Source organism: Pinus tabuliformis, chromosome 2_2 (genome assembly GCF_031772625.1).
Source record: "Pinus tabuliformis cultivar Carrire ecotype Pingquan chromosome 2_2, CPIR1, whole genome shotgun sequence".
NCBI lineage: Eukaryota > Viridiplantae > Streptophyta > Pinopsida > Pinales > Pinaceae > Pinus > Pinus tabuliformis.
In genome coordinates, this window is record NC_142300.1 from 1,047,953,909 (window position 1) to 1,047,981,594 (window position 27,686).

At 34.4% G+C, this 27,686-nt stretch overlaps 1 protein-coding gene across 4 annotated transcripts in view; it reads right to left on the reverse strand.

Moving 5' to 3' along the window:
- LOC149196958 (jacalin-related lectin 3-like) overlaps window positions 1-27,686 on the reverse strand; it is a 274,881-nt gene that overhangs the window by 58,474 nt on the left and 188,721 nt on the right. For 3 of the 4 annotated variants that reach the window (XM_089405692.1, XM_089405693.1, XM_089405695.1), the window contains 3 exons: window positions 18,895-19,089; window positions 18,554-18,796; window positions 13,455-13,592 (listed from right to left, as the gene is read on the reverse strand). In XM_089405692.1, coding sequence (XP_089261818.1) covers window positions 13,455-13,592; window positions 18,554-18,796; window positions 18,895-19,089 — 576 coding nt within the window. The remainder of the gene's footprint in view (window positions 1-13,454; window positions 13,593-18,553; window positions 18,797-18,894; window positions 19,090-27,686) is intronic. The other variant, XM_089405694.1, reaches the window with a different exon arrangement.

Genomic DNA, 27,686 nt, shown 5'->3' on the forward strand with positions numbered 1-27,686 from the left:
GGAAATCCAGGAGAAGCAGGCTTCGGAGGCATCTTCAGAGACAGCAATAAACAGGTCAGATGGATATTCGCAGAATGGGGAGGAGAGATGACTAATAATGAAGCTGAATTCTGGGCCCTCCATCAAGGATTAAGGATTGCAGTTAGAAATGGTTATTCTAACCTGGAAATCACGGGAGATTCTCAGATTGCAGTGGACATGGTGAGGAAATTGAATAACGGTAAGAGCTGGGAAAAAGCCACCAGTAGTTGGCGTACTGCGGGTATCGTCCAGGATATTGCAGTTCTATTAAAAAAGATCGAGTATAAGATAGTAAACCATGTCCGCCGGAAAGGTAACCAGGTAGCCGATTACTTGGCCAATTGGGGCAGCAGAGGGAGGAATAACAGGATTGACCAACAATGGAAGGCTGTATGTGGAAACAGCGAGTGGGAAGAGTTGGCGGGTCTCATTAAATCGGATTATGACCAAGCCACATAAGCACCTTGCTGGACCATTGAGCTGGCATGATCAAAGGTCGTGGAGATCCCGGTTTTCGAACAAAGATCAATCGGGGAAGATTAATGAAATGATGGTTGAGTGCAGAGTTGTACTGAGGCAGTGTGCGAAGGTAATGGCACACGATCTCGCTCAGAGCGAGATCATTAATTCGCGTTTTTTCAATGGAGGGGATGGTGGGCTGTCAGAAGCCTCGAAATCAAACATTAACCAAGGAATAATTTCCATTAATGTCACCAACCGTGCTAGCAACTGGCGGCATTCGTTAGCCGGTAATAAACGGATTGATGAGGTCAAAAATTCTATTTATTTCAAGGTCGGGGAAGGCAATCGGATATCTGGATGTTTCCAAATTGGGAGGAGAGTAATCAGGGTGGTGGAGAGGAGTCGGGCTTGGATTGAGCGCGTGGAATACCAGAGACCTCCCAGTAAAGGAAACGGGCGAATTATGGAGACCAGGCAGCGGACTAAGGAGGCTGAGGAGCATTATAGGGTGACGACAGAGACGCAGGATCAGAAAGGGAAGGGCATTGCCCAGGATAGCCCCCCGACGGAGATTTGGGAAATAGATGACGAGTCGGAGGAGGAACTTCCGCTGGGTGGTGAAGGCGGGCGGTCGATCCCGCAGAAAAGAGCCGCTGCTGAGGGACAGCACCATCAGCGTGGAGGGTTCGCTGAGCCGAGGGGGAAGAAGGAACGGAGCCCGGGGCTGAAGAACCATGCGAGAATCTCTGTCGACGACACGGAAGTGAGCAGAAAGAGAGGACGGGGCCAGAGGAAGAGGGTGCAGGGGGAAGGTGAGAGTTCGGGGCAGAGGTGGAATCCGGAGAAAAAGACAAGGCAGACAGCGAATTACAGACTCAGACAGGCGGAAAGAGCATTCCAGAGGGATACCAACCCTGCTGTTCGAAGAGTTATGCAATTTATGGAGGAGGAGTCCCTCCAGAACCAGTCAGCTGATGAGATGGAAGAATGGGAGTCTCTGCTCCATGACCCTGGTCATACTAGGGGGCGAATGACTCTCTTTAAGCAGTCACTGCACATTTATTGGGTGATGAAAGGGTTATTGGCGAAGGCGCTAGAGCAGGTGGCAAAAGAGATGGTGGAGCTGGTTAAGGGAGACCCGGACCTGCGCAGAGAGCTTAGCTTCATTCGTGTTGCTATGGAGCGACAAGAGGAAAAGATGGAGGCTATGAATCAACTGCTGAAGAGCATGCAACGAGATGCTGCGGGAGGAACAAGTCAACAACCTGAAATGGATACTGCCTGATCTAAGATATGCTGGATACTCCTCACTGCTTTTTTAGCTGTAGTTTCTTAAGGTTCTTAGAGAAAGATATTCGTTTTTTGCAGAACAATAGCATTAGAAACTCTAATGACTGTTTAGTAGTTTTGGCTAAAATTTTGAGACTGTGGGCTTTTTATTTTTGGGCTGCTACCAAAAACTATAGGTGGTTTATTACCCGGTTTCCCCAAGTGGGCGGGTTCTCTATACTTTCCTGATGGCATGTAAAGTTTCAATTTCTATCGAGTAATAGAATGGGTTCTACCTTAGCTTACAAAAAAAAAAAAAAATCTTAGCCAAAAAATTAATTAACTTTGAGTCAAAAATAATTTGAGAAGAATTAAATACTCTACAAGTAAAAAATAATCAAAAACTCGTGGGTCAAAAAGAAATTAATTTTTGGAGGTCTTCCACCAAGGGAAAATGGATATTTAAAAAAAAAAAATTGACCCCTTGGACCTCCGTGGTTAAGCAAAGTCAAATTTTTTAGGAAATTAATCCAAAATATTAATTTTTGGACTAATAAAAAATGGTTTTTAAGAGAAATTCGAATTTTTCCTCAAAAGTAAAAAAATCAATGGTGGAGATCAAAAGAAGATCATATATTTTCGACAGATGAGATTATTTTGACAAGGATCAAGCCAACTAGTTGTTATTTCCACTTGGAGTGGTTTATTTCTCTCTCATTCTCTATAAGGAAACTATCAAGCTCCGATTTCTCATTTGATGATGGTCTTTGGATGATGTAATTTTGTAATGCATGTGCTAAGCCTTGCTCTGTTGGAATTATTTTTCGCATAATAAAAAGACTTTGGGGTTTCAGTTCATGGTGTTCTTCTATTTGCTAATCTGTGGTATGTGTCAATATTTTATTCTTTTATGCTCTATATTTTGCTAAAATTCATAATTGTTATTTCAATTGTCAGTGATAAGAACATTCTATTGGTACGGTTATCTTTACCTTAGGTGATCTGATTCACCCCATGATCTAACAGTGATTTTTAAGATTAAATAGAGATCTACAAATACACTAGCCCTTGGACTCCAAGTTCACAGATTGTGGAGAAGGATCAACCTTGTTTTAGCTATGGACTTTCATTTTGACGAATTGTTTCGCAGGAGGGTTTTCGCCAGTGATTTTTCAAAATTATTCATCCATATTATCTACTCTAAAATCTCAAAATTTTATTTATTTTGTGCTATAAAGATTTAATCGGCTAAGGAGAGAAAATATTTAAATTTTGTAAATATTGTGAATATTTCTAAAATAATTTGAAATCTGACCCTTCTTTTATTTTTGTAGCACTTGGGGTTTTGGGATTTTTGTCTTTTTGTCTTTTTTGTATATAATGGGGTTTTGAGAATTTTTCTTCATTTGTACAGGTGATTTTCTCAAGCCATCACAGGATATCGAATTCTTTTGTGAAGAAGCTAGCCCTATGGTTACGGTTTTAAGGGTTTCTCAACCCAAGAGAAGTCATGCAACCTTTTTGTCCAATTCGTTCAAGTAAGGAAGGTTGAATCAAGCCCTAGAGGCCTAGATCTAGCCTCCTAAGGCCCTAGAACCTCAATGCTCAGCCATGGAAAGACGACTGCAGGCCCTACAAGGTAAGTTTGGTGGTTTTTCATGGTAAATTTTTTGAGTTTTTGTAGCATTCTTGTGTTTTTGCAAGGGTCTAAATTTTTTGAGGCCTCTAAGTCTTAGCTGAGGGATATTCTACCCTTGCCACAACCCTATTCTCCTCATATGGTGAAGTTGCAGCCATGTTTCCCCTTCTTCCTTGGTATCGCAGGCCCATAGACCCCTCTCCTTCCTCTTTTCAGTGTGTCGCAGGCCTTTTGGCCCCTGAACCCTTGAGTCGAACCCTCTTTTCCCCTACTGTGACCCCTTTTCAGGCTTATCTCCTTTTCAGCAACCTCTAGGAGGCTTCTCTTTGAGTGTCGTAGGCCAATAGGCCTTTCCTTCCTTGACTACAGGCCTCTCCCCTTGCCTTCACAGACCCTTCCAAGCCTTGTTTCCTTGAGTCGTGGCATTTTTCCTATCACCGCTGCCCCTCTTCCAGCCCTAATCTATCACTCCTTGCCTCATCTTAATCATAAGCATTGGTATTTCGGGACTGACATTTTGTTTTGCAATGATTTTGAGCTAACATTGGTGGTTGCAAGTAGACATATTCATTGGAGGATTCCTACAAGCCTAACCAGTCACCAACAAGGCCACTAGGCCTAGTGGTTTGCCTCCTTAACCCTCTAATTCTCATCACTGTTTCATTACAGCCTTAAGATATAACATAACAGTGGCATAAAAAGTAATTAATAGTCATATCATCTCATTAGAAAACCATTTGCATTATTGGGCATTCATTTTTAGCATCCCTTGCATTTTTTGGTAATAATCTTGTTTTTGGCAAAGTGATTTGATTTACTGTTGTGATCATTGGTCTCTTGCAGCCATCTATTGCATTCTTGCATTCATACGTAGTTCACTGTTAGCAATCTCATCTAATTGACAAGAGATATGTGCACTCATTAATCCTCTAAAAGATAATTGGTATCCTTAGACTATTTTGGCATTTTTTACATAAGATAAGCTTGCTACTCTCAAGTTTGCTCTTGCTCTCTTAATGACATAAGCATCAATTAAAGAATAACACCATTGAGCGTTTCTAATTGCAAGTATTCATACATGTCATTGGTTATCAAATTAATGAATGTTATGCTCTCCTCCTTTTCATTGACATTGAAAAGCATTAGTACATTGTGTTGAGGATTGCTAGCATTTCTTGTGACACTGGTTTTAAAAGGAATACTAATACTTGTGGTTGTCATTGTTATCATTGCCTAAAGAAATTGGCTATTGGATAAGTGGCTACATTGCTATTGTATAATTAGCATTTCTTGTGAGTTTACCTTTTTTTGTAACAAGTGCACTAACACATTTTTTGCAAGTGAGCTTCACATCTAAGAATCATAATTGAAGTCAACTCACTCTTAAAGCACTTGATTGATCACCATATTTATATTGTGATAAGAGTAATCTTGAATTCATATAAGTAATCTCAAGAATTGCTAATTGTGTTAATATCTTGTTGAAGGATTGACATTGTCTAATTGGCACATTAATATTGTTAAGAGGAAAATTGGACTTGTGCATTTTACATTTATTGTTATTTGATCAATTAATTGTGCATTGTGAGATTTCTAATCTCGAATTGCTTTGCACTCTCCACTTGTCATTGAATAATATTTTCAAAGAGTTCACTAAGCATTGCTTTTGGTGAAGATTGTCTTTGCAATTAAGTACTTTCCTTGATTGCTATAACTCAAATATTATTTGGATAATTTGTCTCGAAGTACTTGAGACATTTAACAATCTCACCTAAAGCTAATCACTCATTTTGCGCTTACATTTTAGGAATAGTAGTGCATTAATTAATTTACCTCCAGCCATAAGCTTGGTTGAAAGACGATAGGACCACCTTTCTCACCCATCTTGCGAAGTTTAGACCCCCACTTCTGGTTAATATGATGACCTTGCAGTCGTCAAGGCCATAGTCTCTGTGACACCGGAAGCATTTGAGTGGTTAGAAACTTAGAACTCTAGAGGAGGTATCGTTAATATAGCCATTGCTATCTTCCCCTAGGTTTCTCTCCACAACCGACACTTGAGACTAGCTTCAAAACAGTTGAAAGAAAAGACCCACTTAGATAGGCATCTAATCTAAAATTAACCAAGAGTTTGTATTTCACTTAGTTCTAGGTGTCGCATCTCATATAGGATAGTGTGCATTCTAAGTAGCAATTGTTCATCTAGTAACTTGATAACTAATTTATATTGTGCAAGTGATTTGACTCCATAAGGAACTGGTCTCTCAAATAATCCAATTAAATCGTGCTAATATTTGAACTTGTTATTCATCATTAACCAAGTTGCAAGGCCATTCAGTTTTGTCTCTCGAATTTGTTGGTTCCCAACAAGTCTTTCATCCGCATATTTCATAGGGACTACCCCCGTAGCCTACTATATGGAGATAGCTAGAAAGGAGAGGGCGGGGATCAGAGTGACAACCCCTGTCCTGAGTCATTGTCACATCTACCTGTACAATTTGGGTGACAACAGGGCCCTTCTAGTTCAATCCATGTGGCTTCCAAGCAAGCCTTAATGATCTTTGATCTAGTACCTTTATTAATATCCATCTTAGCATCTTGGCAAGCTAGGGAGCATTGATGGAGACATGTTGACCCAAATATTGGTTTAGTACACTTGCATTCATCAACAAAGTTAAAGTTGCCTACAATCACAAAAAAATTACTTGAACAACGAATGAAATAATATGTTTACAAATGGGGCATGAATTGTCTATGCATACACAATTCATAAGGTGAAGTGCCTTCCCCCATGAGGGGGTTATTGCACCACATTTATAAATGTCAGCCTTAGCATCCCAGAAAGATATAAAATAGAGTTGACCAGTGTTAAAATTGGCAACTAGGGCCAAATTCCATGTGGGTCATCTTATGGCAACTGATATTTTTCTTGGATCCCTCTCATCGAGAGCTGTAGGATTGATCTAAAGATCATCTGATTCCGATAAGCATTCATGGAGTTGTGAATTTATTTGTGTTATAAGACAATTTGTCAAGGTCGGCCTGCAACCAAATAAACCCCACATGTGCTCAACATTTTAGTATAAAAAGAGATGACTTGAGAGTCATTCCACACACACTTCTATCTTGATTTCCCTCCACTTGTCTTGGGTTTTAGTGGAAGAGAAATCTAGGTGTGGAAGCCCTAGAAACTGGAATAAAAGAGGCCGCCCTAGCCGCAGTCAAGAAGAAGGAATACACTGCCCTAATCTAGAGGACGCAGTGATGAAAGAGAAGCGCTAATGCTATCTAGAAGGAAGCCTGCAACCCTATATGTTGGTCCCTACCAAAACGCAGTGAAGGAGGACATTACCATGCCCTAGCCGCAGCATTAGGAGGCTGCCCTAGACAGTGTGGAAGGGCTGTGTGGACAGCATATTAAGCAGGAGTCTTAGCCCCTGTTTGGAGGGGTCTGAAGTGTTGGAGAAGGGGTTGAGTTCCCTTGTTATCATGCCACAGCAATAAAGGACTGTTGGAAGGGCAGCCGCAGTCATAGGACTGATTTGTGGGCAATTTTAGTGACACATTTATAGGGCCACAGTGAGGAACTGCTAACAGCAATTGGGAGATGAAACTTGGATGGCCGAGAGACCTAGAATGGACCTCCTAACCAAGCCGCAATCACCTATAATGATAGCAAGGCAAATAGGGGTACTTTCCCTATACGTTAGGCTATTTGGTGTGCCCTAACCAGACTAGTACATGCACAGAACCCTAGGCAGAAATCAGCAGTAGCATGCAGAAGAATTGAGGGTTGTTTGTGGACTGGTGGATAGATGCATGGGACAACAAGGCAACTAGTAGAACAGTGCTAATATATATGGGACAGTTGGGCTACATGGTGCTGCCCAGAATGTTGGGACAGCACAATGATGGGGCAACAATGTCATTATGGACAGCAACTATGATGGGACAGCCCTATGACATAGGACAGTTGTGGCATTGTGCAGTAGCTGCAGAGTGGGACAGCAGCTATGACATGGCAGCAAAGTGGGACAGCAGCTGTGACATGACAGCAGCTATGACATGGCAGCAAAGTCGGACAGCAGCTGTGACATGACAGCAGCAAAAGCATGGTGCAGCGTGGCAAGCATGGACAGCATGGCAAGCATGACAAGCATGGAAAGCGTGCACAACATGAATAGTTGTGGCAACCATGGTGCAGCATGGCAGCATGGCAAGCATCGTGCAACATGGCAAGCGTGGACAACATGGATAGTTGTGGCAAGCATCGTGCTGCAAGCACATGAGACATGCTGTATGACAACATGGTTCAACAATGGTACATGGGACAGCAGTGCAGCAGTCATGAGGTCCAGCAGTGTGATGATGGGTGCAATATGGTGCAGCACGGTGAGGTGCAGCATGATGACGAGATCCAGCACGATGATGTATGAAGGAGTCATCTTGGAGAATCAACTGAAGCAGCATGTCTTCAACTAATCTCATGTATCATCTTTTTAGAGATGATCTATGCTCTTATCTAGATAAGTCAAAGTGTTGACTTCTGCTGTAAATGTACTATCTCTCTCTTTCTCTCGCTGTGCTGAACTATTGAAGAACATATAAGAAGAATTGATCAAGGGTTTCCCCACATTGGAGTTTGTCCCTGGCTAGTGCCACATCTTGTATCCTCTTGTCTTGGCTTGTCTTCTATGATTTATGTTTATGTTCTATCTGCAGTTTACTTTAATCCTGATGTGATTGCTAATCTGGAAAAGATATTGAGCTAACTGTGAAAATTGAAATAAATTGCTCTAAGCATAGAACATACCTAAACTTAACAACCAGACCAAATCTTAAGCAATAACCAAGAGATACAATAATGTGCACACTTTGCCATAAATGACCACAAGTGAAGTGTACCATCATTTCAACAATTTCTTGTATCTTAATACAAATATGAGGCATGTTTTCAAAACAAATTCTAGTGAAAGCTTGAAACTCAATTCATGAATTTTATTTGTCTTGACTCTTATTGCAGCTTATTGGTGGAAAAAATTTGGTGGTCTGCACCCTAAATTGCAAAAGTTTGCAATTTGAATTTTGAGTCACACATATAATGCCTCTGGGTGTGAATGCAACTAGAGTATCATTGCACATATTACAAGCTAGGAAGAGAACTTGTTCAGAACAGAAAATGGTTGCATAATTTGGTCTTTGTTCAATACAACCTTTGATCGAGATGCAACCAATTCTTGAAATACCCCTAATTTAGAAACCAAAGTCTTATAGGGTATTAATCCCTCCTAAAAATGGGTTGCGGACAGTCAACCAACAGCATTTGCAATCAATGACTTACCGTAGATGGACTTCAAGACACTTCCACTGCCACAGAATCTAAACATTGGTGTTGGACGTTCAAGGGCATCAACTAGTGATTTAGAGATCAACTAATGGCAAACCTATATAGAGATTGTAAAGGAAGAGGATTTAGAATTGTTTGTTTACATAGTATGCTTTGATTGCAGACTCTAGTATGAAGTTCTCTGGACTCTAGAGGTGATTTAGAGCCTCAATGTTTATGTATTTTGGCTTATATTGTATTGCAATTGGTGCCATTTTTCTATATACAACCTTCATTCTACATATATGAGAAAAATTGCATTCGTTGTCTATAATGGTTTGGATTTGCATTCATGTACATAAATAGAATTTCTTATATCAAAATTTAAATAATTTATGTATATTTTGGTTGGCTGAATTTTTTCCTGATTCTGGTCTGGTTAATGGTTTTCTACTCTACTAGTTCAGTTCCAGTTCTACTTCTGAAAACTATGCCTTAAGGTTTTGTTCTTCTTGTGGTCTAACCAACCCAAATGTCACTTTAAAAAAGGGATGAGGTTGGGTGTAGTTCCCAGGTGAATATGATAGAACAGCTACCCCTTAGACTTAGCATCTAAGCTGAAAGGACTTATTATGCAAGGTAGCCCCTTTGGGTGTATCATTGGAAGCAACTTCCAACCAAAATAAAAATAAAAAATTATGGAGAAATACAACTCCAGACTACAAAATTTGATGATGTAACAATTGATCATTGCATATAGGTCCATCTTCATCCACCAAGGCATTTGGGTAAACTATAAATGACACTCATTGGTTCTCTATCATGGTAATTTAGTTATAAACTTATATGTCATCTGCAGACAACAATTGTGTCTCTAAAACCCACCACTGGTGCTCCATTGGATGGCCATCACCTCATGTTGAAGGGTAGAACTGCACTATTTGTTGTTCATTAGATAATCACCAGATTAAGCACCCCTCTATCTCAAGATTCCCATCAGACTCTACAAGCAAGTTGTCTAAGGATGCCACTGAATTTCCTATGTCAACCTTTATGTTTGTTATCTCATTCTTGGAAATGCTGTCAGATTTAACATTTTCTTAGGGTTTATAATATTTGAATGGGCATCATCCCTCTCTCTTTTTTTAAGTCTTCCAAGGGTATATGCATATTGTCTCGTTTCATTTTTTAATATGAAATAGTATCTTACTTTATGCTGGAACAACGAGTTCCAACAAGGACAACATCATTATAGAATTAATACCAAGCCCAATAACACATTTTGATTTTATCAACTAGACCTTCCATCTTTTTCCTTTAACTTTTTTATGCAACCAAACCAAATACTTACAAACATTCAGGACCTAGAGTCAATTCGCACTTCACAACAAGGTCATCTTCTTGTTCTGGGAATGTCTTGTGACTCTTGTGCACCTGACCCATTCCAACTTTCCTAATTCTTTTCTTGGTCCCTTTATTTTAAATGTAATCATCATTGCAATATTTTAAACATTTATGTCTTCACACGAAGAAAAGAAAATACCTTTGTTCCAATTGATTGAAAGAAATAATATTGGGCATCCACATTTGCAGTTTTTCTTACTGCATCTACCACGTCTGTCACTAATTTCTGTACTTGTCTTTCTTGTCTGCAACATCTACATTTCTGGGTTCTCACATCCTGGTCTGGACAAATTTCCTCTATTCTTAGTTTATGCCCTCTCTGGTCAATCTGCTTGGATTCTGGAAACATTTATCTATCTGGTTCGTGGGTACTGGTTGATTTTCTCTTGGGCATTTGTCTGCCCTCATAGTTCTACTTCTACTCAAGTTTTTGTGGAGTTTGCAACATATCTATCTTATTTCTTTTGTCCCCACTTCTCTATTGTAGGTTGTTCGATTTCTGTGGACATTGTAGACATCATTTTTGTCTTCAATAACACTAGTATGTTCCTCCCAATTCTATTTTTTCTATGGTGAAAATTTTATAAACCTTGTAGAGAAATTAATATGCAACCTTGCAGACATCTTCTCTGGGTATTTTTATTTCAACTGTTAACAAGATTATTTCCTTTTTTAGCATCTTTAGCTCTACTGTAATGGTGTGGCTTCTCTTCTTAGTCTGGCATCCACATTCATCACATATGTCTGACTTATGTCTACAATTTTGCTTGCGTTATGCTTCTGGCATGCCCTTACCACAATGTTTAAATGTTCTTTCCTGCTCTCAATATTGCGACAAAGTTTTCCTGCCCCTTTCTGTCTGGATCTGCAACTGCATTTCTGTGACTTTTTGTAACTTTTTGTGACTTCACAATTCTCTGCCACTGACAATTCTTCCAGTCTTACCTTAGTTGTTTATTTTCAAATACTGGAACCGACTTCACATTCTTGGACCACTCGTGGGAAGACACAGAGGGAAACGTTTCCCCAATGTAGGGGACGCATCTCCCCAAAAGAGGTGCTTTTGGGTGCACCCCCCTCAAAAGGGGGACACCCACAAGCACCCCTTTTGAATTTCAAGAATTTTTGTATCGGGAAGCCTAATATTTATGCTTGTGGCCCTATTATTGCTATGCAATTCATGGAAATGTTAAATTCTTAAAGTAAAAGTGCGTCCTTCTACTTAAATTTTTAACATTACCATGAAATGACTCGGGATGTTTGAGAGTGGTTTTGACCTCATTGGATTTCATATGGAGAAAGTTTAATTTTAGATTTCACTCAAAATCCAGCAAACTTAACATTTTTTCGGGATTTTAGGATCAGGGGGATTGCAACATTTCCATTTGGCTTTTGTCATGTACGAGGGTATAGAACTAGTATTTAATAAAGAGCACCAAGCCCTTTGTGTAAATTGATGTTAGTGGCATTGGTTGTCGAACTCCTCTATCATGACCCTACTAAAATTGCACCCATCACTCAAACAAAATCTTGACTTGACATGCTACGTTTTTTCTATCTTATTTTTAATGCTTAGAGGGTGATATTGATGACGAAGATCCCAATATAGGTAATGATATTGATGATATGTAGGTAGTTGTTGTAGCATGATTTTTTTGGATGCTAGAGGTCATCTAGAGCCTGTTTGTTGATGTATTTTCGGTTCAGAGATGGATTGCACTCAGTGCTATTTTGGTTATGTGCACCCTTACATGCTATATAAATGAAAACTTTTGCTTATTTATGTATAAATGGTTTGGATTTATATGGATGCACATGAATCTATATATTTGAAATTTGAATATTTTAGGTGTTTTTGGTCAACTAGTTTTTTGGTCTGGTATTTTTACCAGTTCCAGTCTAGTTCGAATCAGTTCTCAACTTCTCAGTTCAGATGGTTTTCCAGTTTAATCACCAGTTTGGTTCTGATAACATTGGCATCTACTATGGTCTATTTTGCTTAGTACTAATTAGATTCTAGAATGATGAATGATGAATATGGATCAATGTATTTCATCATTGAATCTCGTGGTGTATGGACGAATGATGTATGTACCAATATGAACAATGAAGATGGATCAGTGTATTTCATTATTTAATTCAATTATGTATGGATCAATATATTTATGCTTTCATTATTGAATATATATTTTAAATATGTATAGGAAACTTAGGGGGGACGGGGAGATGTCAGGGTGTATATATATATATATATATATATATATATATGTCAGGGTATCCCACCACATCCTCCCTGTGTGTCTCCCCACACTCGCATCTCCCTGTCCCAGAGTCTTGGTGGAACATTGATTTGACCTGAATCAATGCAATCACCATACAAACTTGTTTGTAGGTAATTAATTTCTTCAATGAGGTTATTGCAGTATTACGCAATAGAAATGTGCTAAGTCATTCAGAACCATAGCTGCATAAGAAAATTGTACGGTTGCAAGAAATCCAATTTATTAGTTCATAAATAATTAAACCAAAGATATCAGATAAGTGTAACAATTATATTAGGACATACGTGTGATTGGTAAATCAGTCGAATGAACAAAATCTGCCTAACTGTTAAAATAAACCCTTATAACAGCACTGTGGATAGGTATTCATAGATATTAAATACAGAGGAAATAAACCCCTATCACAGCACTCTGTGTATTCATAAATATTAAAACAAAATATGAAGTAATTTCTATAAAACTGACTTGGAGACTCCAAACTCTGGATAGATTGGGCAAATCAGTTATGCATAATTGAAAATTTATGTCTAATGCCAATTAAGAACAGGGTACAGGAGGTGATAAGTACTTTGGATATCATTTCTTTCTCACATGTATAAAGAGAGTTTAATACTAATGCCAATTAATTGTCTTAAGAAGATTTACTCTTGCAGGAGGGTGCCTTAACTGAAGATGAATTCAGAGAGGAGACTCTCCTTTCAGTCTCAGAAAGACAGTTGTATTAATCCTTAGTTGCTGACAGAAAAGGCTGGATGTGTCAATTAGACCTTGTTTTTGTTTTAGCTGGTGATAATATAGGGTCATTGAGTCCTGATTTTGTTTAGTGGCTTGCCAAGGTGTCCTTGTGGAAACTAAGAAGACTGTACTTATGTAATCATAGGACTGCGTTTACACTGTACAGACAGTGAAATGCTAGTTCTGAGGCTACGTCTCTTGAGTCTGAACAAGACAGCTGAATGTATATTTTGATTTCAAACTCTGAAATATCAAATACAGTGATCTTGGGAAAAAAATACTTCTATAAAATTGGAGTTTTTAGGACTAAACAGACCTTGATATTTGGATCTTTGCCTTTTAAATATTGACCAACATCAGTAACTGTCCCTCCTGTTCCTATCCCAGCAACCAAAATGCCAACCTTCCCCTTTGTGTCTTCCGAAATTTCAGGTCCAGTGGTCTCATAATGGACCTACAAAAACAATTGAAAGGTGATATATTAAGTGGTCATTAAGCTTAACTGTACTAAAAGACAATAAAGTTGTTTTAATGTACAGTCATGACTAGAGAAAAGTATAGACTCTATGCAACTGGAGAGTCAAAAAAAAGCACAAATAGTGAAATAAAGAGTGCCTAGCGCATCTCTTAAAACAGTAACAAATATAGGCTAGAAAGTTGTAATATAATTTATTTTATATTTTCCACTATTATTTTATAATATTCTTTAGGAGGCCCATTTTAAACCTCAAAATTTCTCTAATGATGAAGTGGGTAAAAGTAGATCTAGTCAAATCATGTACAAAATAAGTAATAGCTAAATTCATTTATGAGAATAGAGTAACACTATTTGGCTATCCCCTAATAATAATCAATGATAGGGGAACTTATTTTATCAATGTTACAATCCAAACTTTGATTCAAATTTTCATGATTGGTCACATAAAAACCATTGCTCAACATCCCCAGGCAAATGGCATTGTAATATCATTTAATAAAACATTGCATAGAGGGCTAACCAAGATATGGAACCTCGATATAGATGATTGGGATGATAAATTCTCAGTTGTCTTGTGGGAATATCGCACAACATATAAGCAATCGACTGGGTTTGCATCATTCAAAATTGTTTATGGGAAAGAGGCAGATGTACCACTCCACTATACCTCAAATGTTGCAAGTGTGTAAACTATCCTAAAATATAATAAAAAAGCAAAAAAGGGATGAACGCATTAAATACAACGCTTAGAAGAAGATAGACTCTATGCAACTCACTAGCAACAAGTTATCAAGGGTCAGCAAAAAACATGGCATGATAGAAATCTGCAGGCCAAGAACTTAAAATTCATAGACTTAGCTATGTTTTATGATAGTTGGGTGAAGGAAGAGCCTAGAAAGTTAGAAATTGCATGGTTTGGACCCTTTGTTATTGAAGATATGTGTTCTTCAAGGGTTGTACAGTAAAAGAAATTACAAGGGCACTTATTTAAATCACTTTTCGATGGTTTCCAACTCAAAAAATATATCTCTTCATAAGTATTGGCATGTGGCTGGTCAAAACCTCTACGAGGCACTAGTCACATGGGCTAGTCTAAAAAACACATTGGTAGGCTAAGTTAACATTTTAAATGTATATTAGTATATTTCTATTTAATATTGTCATTTAATGGATTAAGTTAGTAAGTTAGTAGAAATACTATTACAAAATCTTGGGAAAAAAATATTTGTACCATCAAAACAAAAGGTTGTTAAGGAAATGGGGCAAGGATCATATTTGATAAATTATCTAAACAAGGAGGCACAACAAAGGAACTGACATCATCATAAAGGAAGAGAAGAATGTTGCAGGGAATTCAGAGAACATCATTACAGAGAAATTGACTAGACTAGACCGAATAAAGCAAAAATCAGAAGCACAGGGGTTTCACTTAGGGAACCTTTGACATATCACGTGCATTCGTGGCATATTAGACAATACCCTCAATTTGATTTATGTTTTGTCATTATAGTTTAGAACAGTAGAGTTAGGGAGTCTATAAAAGAGAGATCGGCAAAATCTCAAGACATCGCTTGATAGAGAACTCTGAGATCTCATATTGTATGCTGCTGGCTTGGTTTGAACTTTGGACCACCACTGCACAACAAGTTTCGAGCAGTGTAGTGAGACTTGGTTAAGATCCAGGAGACTTTCTATGTGTCTCCAACTCAATCCTGAAATGGGTAATCAGTATAAGCTTGGCCTGAAACTTGATTGAAAGTGGAAATTGCCAAAACCCATTGAATGCCTAAGCAAATTGAAGTTTCGATATTGTCACTTGTACAAATACTCTGTTAACATGAATTGTAAGGTCTTAGTGACAACATAAATCCAACTTACATTCAACAAGAATGACAATTCTGCTTCCAAAGGGGAAAGGAGGGATAGCATGTTCTCCTTCCAAAGGAAGGCAGGAATAGGCTTAGATGCTCAAAGTTCAAAGCCTGAAGAAGATACCTAGGATGACAGGTATGCTTTAAATTACCAAGGGAGGGTTTTTAAGCATGTATGCTATCCCAAAGTCTTGCATCGTCATCCAAGGAAGGAAGCCCAAATCTGTTACATACTCATCCGAGGAAGGAAGCCCAGAATTTGTTAACAAGAAACAAAAGCAAAATGAAGCAAAGGAAGGGACAAGCTATAACAAGAAACAAAATAATCCACCTGTCTCTTTTTCACTACTACATTTCCATGTGACTGTGAAACACTTCTCGGTAGGAAATCCATGACTAAGGAGGCAGAGCAAGTGTTCTAGGAAATTCACATTGATGGTTGACAAAGGTATCGAATCACAGCTCAAAATTGAGAAAACCAATTCAACAACACGACATTGTGCTTTCAAAGAGAAAGATGCAACACGTGGCTTGTTGCCCCATGATGCAAGAGCAAAATCAGAAATAGAGAGCGATTTGCAAATGAATATATGGTAAACTGCAAAAAGAACAATAGGTAAAAACCATTCAACTTCGAAAAACAACGTAAGATGATCATATTACAATCTAAATGGATCTCAAGATACAAGAAGTAGATTAAAATAGGAAATTCAAGATGGCTCAATATTATTTAGCACATCATATTTCTTACAAAATGATGATTGAAAGGGATCTTAAAATGCAAGCAGATTATCTTTTAAGAAGCTAAATGTCCCATATCTGTAGCCTATGGGGCAAGAACTGATCCCATAAAGAGAGATAACTGAATATTAGCCCTTGGGAATATCTTACTGCAATGAATCCAATATTGCAGCTGAATACAATAAGACTGTAAATGAATAGATAAGTTGAAATAAGTCTACAAGATAAATTCCTTACTAAAATTGAGTACTACAAATATGAAGTTGCTGCAGATATCTGTCGGTTCTCTCAAATTCATCTTCCAGTGAGATTTCTTGTTCCTAATGAAAATAACTTGAGGCTTAGAAGTTAGAACAGACATTAATTATTTTTATTTCTTGGCTTGCAGAGGGCTTTCTGCCATTAAGACTGGAGCGTGATTAAATCTGCTCTGAATACTGCATATATATTTGAGCAATATCAAGGAGCAAATTCTCAAAATGAGGCACTCCACGTTGGATTCAGGAATACTGTTATCCATTTGCAATTTTGCACAGTTCATAATTGTTAAGAATAGAACTGTCAATTTCAAGCCCATTGATACAAAGGACTAGAAAGTGACAGAATAATAGCAATTACACCTTTTTTGACAAGTTAAATATTGATTAATCGATATTAAGGTTTTAAAGGATTAATGTAACTAATGCGATGGAAAGAAGATGAGGGAAATTGACATTAAAACTTACAAATGGTGGTCGAGCCAATCTACATGAGTGGGTCGAAAAGATATTGGACAAATTTTGTGAGGAGCAAGCAATACAAGAATGAACTTATATTGATCGAATTTTCACAAGGCTTTTCAATGATTTTTACAATAATTTTTTTGTACCATACCGACCTTATTACACATGTTTCTCCTAGACAAAGGAGACGGCCATATGGTAGAATTCCAACTACGACCATCGTTAGAAGCAGATCAACTGGGAGAAATTTCTGGACGCTCATTGTAAAAGCACAAAAAAAGTGTAAAAGCTACAGGCAATCCTACTACTCCATCATCATGGGTGTTGCAAAGATGATATTTAAATAGGTCCCAATAACACATCTACTCATTGCAACAAAGGTAACAAAATCCCCCATGGATAATGTGCAACAACTCTTCAAATGAAATATATCCACTTAAATAACATGCTTGAAAAGAGAAATAGCCTAACTTTCAATTTAAATAGTAAAAAAACATATGCTTGACTTTCAAAAAAAAAAGAAATTAATGTTTCATACACTATTATAAGAAAGTTAAGGAATTTTGTATACATATTTTATTATTAAATGTAAATTTACAATATCTTATCAAGAAATATATTTTCTTAATGATTAAATCATTTAAATTATACTTAAAATTGTTATAATTTTTAATCAAATTCAAATCATTTATATATATGTATGGGGTTTAGAAAAAAAATTGTAATATAAAATTTAAATCTTTTTAAATTAGATGTTTAATTTAATATAAATTAGATGTTTAATTTAATATAAATTAGATATAATTTGGGTAATTCGTAAAAGTTAATTTTTTTAAATATATTTTTTGCTATGTTTGTAAAATTTATTATTTAAAAATCTATAATTCTAAATATTTTTAAAAGAAAAAAAATATATTTATTTTTAATAAATATATTTAAAATTTTATAATATTTAAAAAAAAAAAATTACTTATTATACTATATTTAAGATAAAAAAAATCTGATATAACAAAAAAAATCAAAATCAAAATAAAAATAGAAATAAAAAAATCAAAATTCTTCGAACTTATAATTGATTTAAATTATACTTAAAATTGTTATATTTTTTAATCAAATTCAAATCATTTATATATATGTATGGGGTTATGAAAAAAATTTGTAATATAAAATTTAAATCTTATTAAATAAGATGTTTAATTTAATATAAATTAGATATAATTTGGGTAATTGAGAAAGGTTATTTTTTTAATATATATTTTTTTAATGTTTTTACAATTTATTATTTAAAAATCTATAATTCTAAATATTTTTAAAAGAAAAAAATATATTTATTTTTAATAAATAGATTAAAATATCTTTAAAATTTTATAATATTTTAAAATAATTACTTATTATACAATATTTAAGATGAAAAAAAATTCTGATAAAAAATTAAAATTAAAATCAAAAATCTTCAAACTTATAATTTAATTAATATTATTATTTAACATACTATGAAACCATATCTAAAATAATAACATTTTGAAAAATCATATTTTTATTAATTAAAAATTAAATTCTACCGCTTCTAATGTAATTAATTTGACATACTATGAAAACATACCTTTCGAGGCACTGCCGTGTGAAACTTTGAGAGATAAACTCCGATACAATCCAAATATAAATCACTCCGACCATGAAAGCCCACTATTTTCCCATAGCTATTGGGGAATGAAAAGTAATTCCCTTTTTCTCTACCATAAGGTCCATATTTCTTCAAGTTGCTTGTAAAATTCAATGACCTTAAATAAGTGTCGTAATTTCCACTTATTGAAGTGAGAATCTCTTTGGGATAATCCAATTCAATCTGTAAAAAATAAATTATAAATTAATCAATATATAAAAATTAAAACAATATCAATGCATATTATTTATAAAACATATTTATTATTATTCAGTCATCACCTTTCCAACTTTTTTTCCACCGTTTCCTCCATGCTCGAACTGAAAAGGACTTCCATCCTTATCATATTTAATTTTAATGGAATGTATGGCATCTCCATAACCTACGATTATTCTGTGAATGCCTGAATACACTCCATCATCCCACTTGTCCCCACCTTTGCCTCCCCATGGACCAACTGATATGGGCTTCAAACTCTACAATAAGAAGAAAATAAAGACCTTGAATTAATTAATTTTTCCATTTACCACAAAAAAATTGTACTTAATTAACTTTCACAAAGACTTCAAATTAGTTAATTTGTCCATTTACTAGGAAAGAAATCTACTTAACTTTCACAAAGACCTCAATTTAATTTATTTTTCCGTTTACTAGAAAAAATAATCTTTCACAAAGACCTCAAATTAATTAATTTTTCAACTTAATAGAAAAATATGTACTTAATTAACTTTTAAGTTTATTTTAAATGAATGAAATATAAAGGAAATTATATAGACACCAATTTTAATATTTTCAAATATTAGTGTATAAACCTAAGTTTTTATTTTGTTTTTAAATAAAAGACTGTTATTATCCTCTAACATCTTCAGGTTTGAATTTATTATAATTCTTTTTTTGGTCGTAGAAAATTATAAAATTATCTTTTAAACGCATCACAAAAGCAATTTGACAAGTTAAATATTGATTAATCGATATTAAGGTTTTAAAGGATTAATGTAAAGGATTAATGTAACTAATGCGATGGAAAGAAAATGAGGGAAATTGACATTAAAACTTACAAATGGTGGTCGAGCCAATCTACATGAGTGGGTTGAAAAGATATTGGACAAATTTTGTGAGGAGCAAGCAATACAAGAATGAACTTATATTGATCGAATTAAAACAAGGCTTTTCAATGATTTTTACAATAATTTTTTTGTACCATACCGACCTTATTACACATGTTTCTCCTAGACAAAGGAGACGGCCATATGGTAGAATTCCAACTACGACCATCGTTAGAAGCAGATCAACTCGGAGAAATTTCTGGACGCTCATTGTAAAAGCACAAAAAAAAGTGTAAAAGCTACAGGAAATCCTACTACTCCATCATCATGGGTGTTGCAAAGATGATATTTAAATAGGTCCCAATAACACATCTACTCATTGCAACAAAGGTAACAAAATCCCCCATGGATAATGTGCAACAACACTTCAAATGAAATATATCCACTTAAATAACATGCTTGAAAAGAGCAATAGCCTAATTTTCAATTTAAATAGTAAAAAAACATATGCTTCACTTTCAAAAAAAAAAGAAATTAATGTTTCATACACTATTATAAGAAAGTTAAGGAATTTTGTATACATATTTTATTATTAAATGTAGATTTACAATATCCTATCAAGAAATATATTTTCTTAATGATTAAATCATTTAAATTATACTTAAAATTGTTATAATTTTTAATCAAATTCAAATCATTTATATATATGTATGGGGTTTAGAAAAAAAATTGTAATATAAAATTTAAATCTTTTTAAATTAGATGTTTAATTTAATATAAATTAGATATAATTTGGGTAATTGGTAAAAGTTAATTTTTTTAAATATACTTTTTGCTATGTTTGTAAAATTTATTATTTAAAAATCTATAATTCTAAATATTTTTAAAAGAAAAAATATATATTTATTTTTAATAAATATATTTAAAATTTTATAATATTTTTAAAAAAATTACTTATTATACTATATTTAAGATTAAAAAAATCTGATATAACAAAAAAAAATCAAAATCAAAATCAAAATAGAAATAAAAAAATCAAAATTCTTCGAACTTATAATTGATTTAAATTATACTTAAAATTGTTATATTTTTTAATCAAATTCAAATCATTTATATATATGTATGGGGTTATGAAAAAAAATTGTAATATAAAATTTAAATCTTATTAAATAAGATGTTTAATTTACTATAAATTAGATATAATTTGGGTAATTGAGAAAGGTTATTTTTTTAATATATATATATTTTTAATGTTTTTACAATTTATTATTTTAAAATCTATAATTCTAAATATTTTTAAAAGAAAAAAATATATTTATTTTTAATAAATAGATTAAAATATCTTTAAAATTTTATAATATTTTGAAATAATTACTTATTATACAATATTTAAGATGAAAAAAAATTCTGATAAAAAATTAAAATTAAAATCAAAATTCTTCAAACTTATAATTTAATTAATATTATTATTTAACATACTATGAAACCATATCTAAAATAATAACATTTTGAAAAATCATATTTTTATTAATTAAAAATTAAATTCTACCGCTTCTAATTTAATTAATTTGACATACTATGAAAACATACCTTTGGAGGCACCGCAGTGTGAAAATTTGAGAGATAAACTCCTATACAATCCAAATATAAACCACTCCGACCATGAAAGCCCACTATTTTCCCATCGCTATTGGGGAATGAAAAGTAAGTCCCTTGTTGTCTACCATAAGGTCCATATTTCTTCAAGTTGCTTTTAAAAGTCAATGACCTTAAATAAGTGTCGTAATGTCCACTTATTGAAGTGAGAATCTCTTTGGGATAATCCAATTCAATCTGTAAAAAATAAATTATAAATTAATCAATATATAAAAATTAAAACAATATCAATGCATATTATTTATAAAATATATTTATTATTATTCAGTCATCACCTTTCCAACTTTTTTTCCACCGTTTCCTCCATGCTCGAACTGAAAAGGACTTCCATCCATATCATATTTAATTTTAATGGAATGTATGGCATCTCCATAACCTACGATTATTCTGTGAATGCCTGAATACACTCCATCATCCCACTCGTCCCCACCTTCGCCTCCCCATGGACCAACTGATATGGGCTGCAAACTCTACAATAAGAAGAAAATAAAGACCTTGAATTAATTAATTTTTCCATTTACCACAAAAAAAATTGTACTTAATTAACTTTCACAAAGACTTCAAATTAGTTAATTTGTCCATTTACTATGAAAAAAATCTACTTAACTTTCACAAAGACCTCAATTTAATTTATTTTTCCATTTACTAGAAAAAATAATCGTACTCAACTTTCACAAGACCTCAAATTAATTAATTTTTCAACTTAATAGAAAAAAAAATGTACTTAATTAACTTTTATTAAATGAATGAAATATAAAGGAAATTATATAGACACCAATTTTAATATTTTCAAATATTAGTGTATAAACCTAAGTTTTTATTTTGTTTTTAAATAAAAGACTGGTATTATCCTCTAACATCTTCAGGTTTGAATTTATTATAATCTTTTTTTGGTCGTAGAAAATTATAAAATTATCTTTTAAACGCATCACAAAAGCAATTTGACAAGTTAAATATTGATTAATCGATATTAAGGTTTTAAAGGATTAATGTAACTACTCTTCATTATTAGAAGAGGGACGTGTTCGCCCGTGCAAAGAGCAAAATGGCACTATTATTTTGCCTTGGCAAAGCTTTTATCTTTTACTAGATTGAGGTATAAAGTATAACGCTTAGGAAATCAGATTCCTAATTATCTAAGTAACAAATGCTGGTTAATTCTCTTAATTGTGTGAAAGGAAGAACGCTTTAACTCTTGTATTTAACGAATTTTGGTAAAAATATAATTGATATATTTTTAAAAAAATATATTTATTTTTTTATGTTTTAAATTTATTAAATATTTAATAAAAAATGAAAAATGATTTTTTTATAATCTAACAAAAACTTCAGCGAAATCTCAGTGAATACAGGAAATAGGGATTGGGAGAAATTATACTAATCTATACGGATTATGGTGCATTAAAAATAGAGATTTAAGAGAGTTGACAATTCAATTTTGAGCTTTGTCATTATGAAAATATGAATGTCTAAGAGAGTTGACAATTCAAATTTGAGGTTTGTCATTATGAAAATATGAATTTAGACATTTGAATTTGAAATATGAAGGAAAATTAAGAATTTTAATTAGTCACTAGGAGAGTGTTCATTAAATTTATGAATAAGAATTTTAGTAATCGATGTAAGACAAAGAACTTATGAATCGATTAATGTGAAAAACCAATTGTCTTGATGAACACTTATTTTAATTTAAGGTATCATCAATTAATTTTGAAGTCTTAAAAGATAGTGAAGAGCAATAAAGTCATCAAATCTTTCATGACTCCCAATGGCTACCAATGTCTTAGCTCAACATTACAATCATCGAACATCCATTGGAATACAATGTTTCAACCAATTAGAGATGTAATTTGAATAAAGTAATGAAGGTGTGAACTTATATGTGGATTATGAAGTTAGTTCCCATGTATGTTTATCCAAATAAAATATGAAATCACTCACTTGGGAAGCTTGTTGGATTCTCAAGCCAATGATTCACCACATGGAGGTAAAATTGGTAGGCATGAAGGTCATTAAGACTCTAGGGTGAGTAATTCATCCATAATTCTAAAGGTGGGTGAAGTTTTCCTTCTAGGATAGACAAAATGACAAAAATATTGTAATACCCCTAATTTGATTTCTAGACATTAATATGTTAATGTCCACATTTTTTATAGGTTAGACAGCTGGTTTGTGACAGACTGCGCTTTGATTGTCACAACCTAACATTACAAATTATGATATAGCCAAAATACTTTAACACAATCTCTAACCATACAAATTCCTTACTTGCATGAGTGGTTTCCATGTATTTAACACAATCTCTATAACCATACAAATTCCTTACTTGCATGAGTGGTTTCCATGTATTTATATTTTATAGTTATATTTCTTTCTCATCAAACTGATTTCTCTGCCAAATAGGTTAAAAATATAATCACTTGTATATCTTCTACAATATAGATCTCCTACCCGATATGTATTAACAAATCCATGTACATCTAATAATCTATCTACTTAGGTCTTCCTTGATAGAAAATTCTGTAATTACGCCCTAAGTCGTTCCCTCTGAGAAAGACATCCCTAAAATGTGATGCGTGCGATTCTGAACCATTGATTCTTGTGTTAGACGATTGGGGTGTTTTCTGCCGTTGATTTAATCTGTTTTTTTCATAGAATGATTTAATCTGGTTTTTTCCACCAGCTGTAAGACAGAGAGGGAGGATCTGACAATGGCCCATGAAACGCCAAGCCTCCTGGCTATGAGACTCTTCGCAGTCACTGAACCGAAACTCTTCGCAGTCACTGAACCGAAACGTATCTTCGCAGTGATGAAATGTGTGTTTGTTCTTGGTTTCCTGTCTTTCTCCCTGCCTGAGGGCCGCGTAGCCAGCACAGATAACAGCACTATTTCTACTGTCTGCTTCACACATGGGATTTCTACTCTTCTGGTTGCAAAATTCTTAGCGGTCAGTGTTTCTTGCCCTTCTTTCTTTATGCTTTCTGATTTATGTAAGCCATTCTTCCTCTTATGGTTTCTGATTTATTCTTTTAAAGCTGTTATGTTTTGATTTGTTCTTTGCTCTGCTTTCAGTAAGCCCTGTACTATGTTTTCTATATGTGCAAATAGCTTGAATCATGAAGACAATATGTACGTTTAATGAGTGGTGTCAGCCTCGCTGCAACCATTTTGAAAAAATTTGGGTTTTATTTGTGATTGATGATGTCTGTGGGTTAAATCCTTTTGCTTTAACTCACATATTTGATAAATTTTCTTATGCGTCTCTAAGGATGGATCCTGAATGTTTTATATAAAAATGCTTTCAATGTTTGCGTTCCCCTGTTTTGAAACAGATCTCGTGCTTCGGAACCTTCCCTACCCATGCCAAGACTTGGTCGAGCACCAAAGAATCAGGTTTCAGACTCAGAGAATACTACTGCTCCGCATGTCGGTAGTAGAATATTGATGGATAGTTACAAACCCAAAAATCTCGACGATAAATTGACTAAGACCCCATTATCTGAAGTTTTATCTTCTTCCCCTATCTAGCTGTTTTAAACAAAAACATTATCTGAGGGTTTATTTTCGTACTTTGTCCACTAGTGTTTTAGAATTCCTCGTTATTTGACGTTTTATCTTCGCGAATGTATATAGTATGCCCCAGCTCTCTAGTAAATGTTCCTGTGGTATTGTTGGAGGAGAGATCGATGTTTGATACTTCCAACAGTCTCTAACTCAGTTTCGAATTCCCGCAAGCTTTGTGGATAGTGTGTGTATAGTATTTTAATAGCAACTGAGTTACAGTTCTTAAGATCGCATCTGTAAGCTGTGCTTGTAGCACCCTTGCCAATTATGAATTTCTCATTCAACTTTTCGGTCTTTCTCATTATATCATCATACATGTATAGGGCCATATCCATGTGCAATATTACAAGCCTTGGAGAACCTGGTCAGGACATGCAAGAATCTTTTAACAAGAGGCATAGATATTGATGGTGAGATGATAGCTTTACTCTGAGAAATAACAAATTTGAAATGAGGCATAACACCTTGATGACCCTTTAGTGAATGGTTTATGTTGATTTGAAAGGTAGAGAGCGATGGTGATTACACACACTAATATCACTGAACCTAATGAGATGCAAACAATAGTTGTTGTTCACACAGAAGCTGTCCATTTACACAGTGAATAGATAACACTATGAATATAATCTAAAGGATATTTAATACAAATCTATGGAATCTGATTTGTAATATCTAGTTCTCTTATCACCTTTTGGTTGTCTGGAAGATATCCCACAAAGTCATCCAATCCAATAGCCACAGAGACCTGGATTTCCAACAAAACTGAGGCAAAAATCGTTCCCATCAGATAAAATGTACAGACTTGAGAATATCAAGAAGAAAACTGAATTTGATCTAGAAATAAAATGTGTTCATTATATCTATACCTTTCTGGGGTAAACCTTGTAAAGTTCTGTGTGACAGGAATATTCCCAGACAGCTGGAAGTTCTTGTAACGAGATCCAATCTTGTTAACTTTGGAAGTAATTTGACTCATAAAATTTATTTATATATTTTACTTCTGAAATCACTATTTAAGTTTGCAAAGTTATACATATTCTATTTTTAGTGTGCTAAGTCATGCATATTCTATCTGTAAATTTGAATTGATAACTTTTGACACTGGTTTGGGGTTGTTCCGGAACTAATGTATACAGTCTTTATATATTTTTGAGGCTATGTCTACCCATATGTTTTTTATATACATCCCTTACCAAACAATTTGAATACATCAATCTTACCATGCCATTCTCCCTGTGGAGTTTTTGTCTTATTAGATTACCCAGGCTTTTTAGGATTGCCTAAATATGTATCTTTTGATTACATCCCCTACCAAAACCATACGAATACATCCTTTTACTAAACAAAATCTCTTTGAGCACTCTGTTTTGAACTATGCTCTCAGGTTATTCAATCAGGCTTTGATGTGCATATATATATATTTCCCATGTAACGAAGTACAACCTTATATTCTAGCTATACTCTCAATTACAGAGTATAAGTAGGGTAAAATGTTTTTAAATATGAAGGTCTTACAACAAGGTGGCTGGAAAATCTACACTTAAATCTACTCCTAAGGCTGTAAAATTCATTAGATAATACCTGTAACATCTGACCAGTGATTCTGTCTCATAAATATTCAATCCTTAGCAATCTAATAACCCTTGAGTCAAATTCATAATAAGTCCTTAAAACCTTCAATATTCATTATATATTTCAGGACTTAGCGGAGTTAGGGAGGTCACCCTTGTGTTCGCACTACACCATCCTCAAGTGAGGGAAGATGTTGCTCACGTAACAATGATCACTCTTCCATGTTCCACTTGGATTTCTCTTAATGAAGACTTTACACATAAGGGATGGTTTCAGTTATGGGCCCTTCAGCTACATCTCCCCTGCCTTACTGAGATTCCTATTTTACTGATTGGGCATATTGCTACTTGCAGTGGAGGAAAGTACAAGAAACATTGATCTTTCTCTTTGGGTTGTCTGGCAGATATCCCACAAAGTACAACCTTATATTCTAGCTATACTCTCAATTACAGAGTATAAGTAGGATAAAATGTTTTTAAATATGAAGGTCTTACAACAAGGTGGTTGGAAGTTCTTGTAACGAGATCCAATCTTGTTAACTTTGGAAGTAATTTGACTCATAAAATGTATTTATATATTTTACTTCTGAAATCACTATTTAAGTTTGCAAAGTTATACATATTCTATTTTTAGTGTGCAAAGTCATGCATATTCTATCTGTAAATTTGAATGGATAACTTTTGAATGATGCAACATATCTTTTTAACCATCAAATTATATTAAAAGATGATATTAAACTACTTGTTCTCGGATCATCTTGCATGTAGTTTAATCTCTGTTTTGTTATTGAATTTCTCCCTACCTTTATCTGAGAATATCCATTTTTTACTATATGCGAAGCAGTTGCAAACTGATTTGTAGTTGTTGTTCAACTTTCAGCGTTGAAGGACATTTCTGGACGTTCTCTGTATTGCTTCAACTCCGGTAACAACCTTAATCTCCTTTCCGAGTTTTTGCTTCTTTTCTATTTCATCCATGGTGTTAGGATATTCCGACACATAGGATATAGTTAAGTTCAACTTGGTCTAGTTTAGAGTTAGGTATAGAGTTAGGTAAAGTGTGTTTCTTTACCGTTGTACATATTGTAACTTACAATCCGACGGTCACGATATGTAGTGATCCGACGGTTCATTCTCTCCTCGGTATTACCGACACTTGATCCGTGGCTTGACACCCGATTGGTCCATGAGTTCTATTTAAAGGGCATGGAGGGTCATTGTTCGGGTAATCCGTG